Below are 2068 nucleotides of genomic sequence, written 5' to 3'. Positions count from 1 at the left end.
ACTGTGGATCCGTCAAATGCAGTTTTCTTCTCACCGCACAGCGCTTTCTGGATTTTATGCAGGCTGAAGTTTTGGCGGTGTTATACTCTTCTACTTACTGTTCCAGTGCGTCTTTTACTGCTTTCGTTACAGTGTGTACTTTGATTAGGTTTTTTGTTGGCACGTTCACGGTAATTACTTTTTGGTATCCTTAGGATTCTGGGCTTGCCTGTTGAGTGTTCTAGTCTGTGGACCTCTTCAAGTTTCTTGCGCCAGGCTTCCTTCTCATTTTCCTTGGCGTTATTGCCTTCTGGTGTTAGTGCCCCTTCTTTGGTTGTGTAGTATGTTTCTGTTGCTGTAGAAATATTCAGGTTCTCGATTTCGTCTAAGATGCCCTGTGCTTGGCTATCTGTAACTTTATCTTGCAGTTTGCTGGCTGCAGGTTCGAGCGCTAAAACATTGCATATTGCCGCAAATTCATTGGCGTTATCGTTGGCTGTCGTTGAACCCTGGTTTATTATGGAATACAACAAAGCACAAACTGTGAATAAAGTTTTCATTGTTTGGCTCTTTTGTTTTCTTACCAAAGCGAGGTTGAGAAAAGATAGAGGTAATGAATAGCGTTGTGCTTTGAGCTGTTGCATTTTCATCTCCACAAGCTACCGACTGCTCCGTTGCTCGTTGCTTGCTCTCCGCCGCTGCGGCTGCCGCTTGATGCAATTTGATCAGCTAAGGTGTGGCTGGCCAGGAGTCTGTGAAATGGGCGTCTTTGTACTGGACACACCGGCCGTCGTTAGCGTCCTTGTTTCCTGTGCATCCACCCCAGGGGCTGCCAATGGCGTGCACAACTCTAATATATGCTTTTGTTGATCGTTACCGCTTTTTTTGCGGTTTATTAATTGCCTGAAGTTTTCGCTGGCTATTTGAACTTCTAGTGGATTGAGTTTGCCTGGGCTTCCAAATTCTTTGCATTTGCTTAGCAGTTTGTCTGCCACAGTGTTTTTGTTTAAGTCTGGGCTACAGTCGCCGCCAGTTATCACAGTTCGCAGACCATTTCCACCGGCGTTTTTGTTGTTTACGTGTAGGCTATTTTCCAGCGCACAGACAAAGCAAGTCAGTGATTATTGAGTTGACTGTTTTTTTCTGTCGACAGGCGCTAATATCTGAACACGCCTGTGCCCTCGTCGCGTGGCCTATCATCGCCGGTTTAGTTCCCGTGTTTCCGGCTCCATATAGGCCTTCTTCTGCTAGTGCGGCTGCATGCTGAGCTGACGATTTGGGTGGCTTATTCGCTGTGTTGAAAGCTTCGAGCGCTCGGTCGGCCGCTTGCCTAATGAGCTCCACTGTTTTAGCTGAAAAGTTTCCTGCCGTCTATTTCTCTATTTTTTTTTGAGTATTTTGTAACTCTTGTTTTGCTGCTTTGTAGAAAGGCCAGATTGATGCCTTGTTGTCCAGTGTCTTGCGTTGGTCTTCTGTTAGCCCTTCCCATTCCTTTGTTGTGTCTATGGCTTCTACGAATATTTTTGGCGAGATGCTTAGATGTAGCGCACCGATGTATACGGAGGTGTGTACCGATGCCTTTTTGATTGGTGTTGTATCGGTGGCGGCCCTTGCTAAGTTTGCAATGTTGCAGAGAGAGAGCGAAATTCTGCTGTATTGTCGTCCGCGGCACTGTTGCATAAAGTGGTCCGTGTTTCTTTCATGAGCACCGCAAGTGTAGCCATCGCTGGTACCTGCACTATAGTAAGGGGTATCATGACCATACAAGGCTCCGGTGCCTGAGGTTGCTTAGTGATGAACAGATAAGTCGAGATAGGGGCACAAACACCTGTTTTATGAGGACCTTCCCTTAATACTTTAATTTATATGTTATACCTGCTAGTACATTTTTAAAGCCTTTTGCCGTTAAGCTATAAAACTCTTATATTTTTTCCATCAACCGCATTTGCTACTTCTATAATATGTTGAACACCTTTATGGATCTAAAACTTCAATTTTTTATACTTTTTAAGCATTGACACTGTCCATAAACTATTCACCATTACATGCCGATGTTACAACAATATACTGCTGTTTTTTTACAAACAAC

The 2068-nt window shown here is 44.4% G+C and overlaps 1 pseudogene across 1 annotated transcript; it reads right to left on the bottom strand.

Moving 5' to 3' along the window:
* Window positions 1-753: 753 nt before the first annotated feature.
* TEOVI_000461400:pseudogene lies at window positions 754-1179 on the bottom strand (annotated as a pseudogene). Its single transcript is given in 3 exon segments — window positions 754-828; window positions 831-1067; window positions 1069-1179. Coding segments are annotated over 3 exon segments (423 nt in total).
* Window positions 1180-2068: the final 889 nt, after the last annotated feature.

Source organism: Trypanosoma equiperdum, assembly GCF_001457755.1.
Source record: "Trypanosoma equiperdum strain OVI genome assembly, contig: ctg_942, whole genome shotgun sequence".
NCBI classification, from domain to species: domain Eukaryota; phylum Euglenozoa; class Kinetoplastea; order Trypanosomatida; family Trypanosomatidae; genus Trypanosoma; species Trypanosoma equiperdum.
The sequence above is the reverse complement of the archived record's forward strand: the minus strand, read 5'-3'. Positions and strand labels throughout refer to the sequence as shown.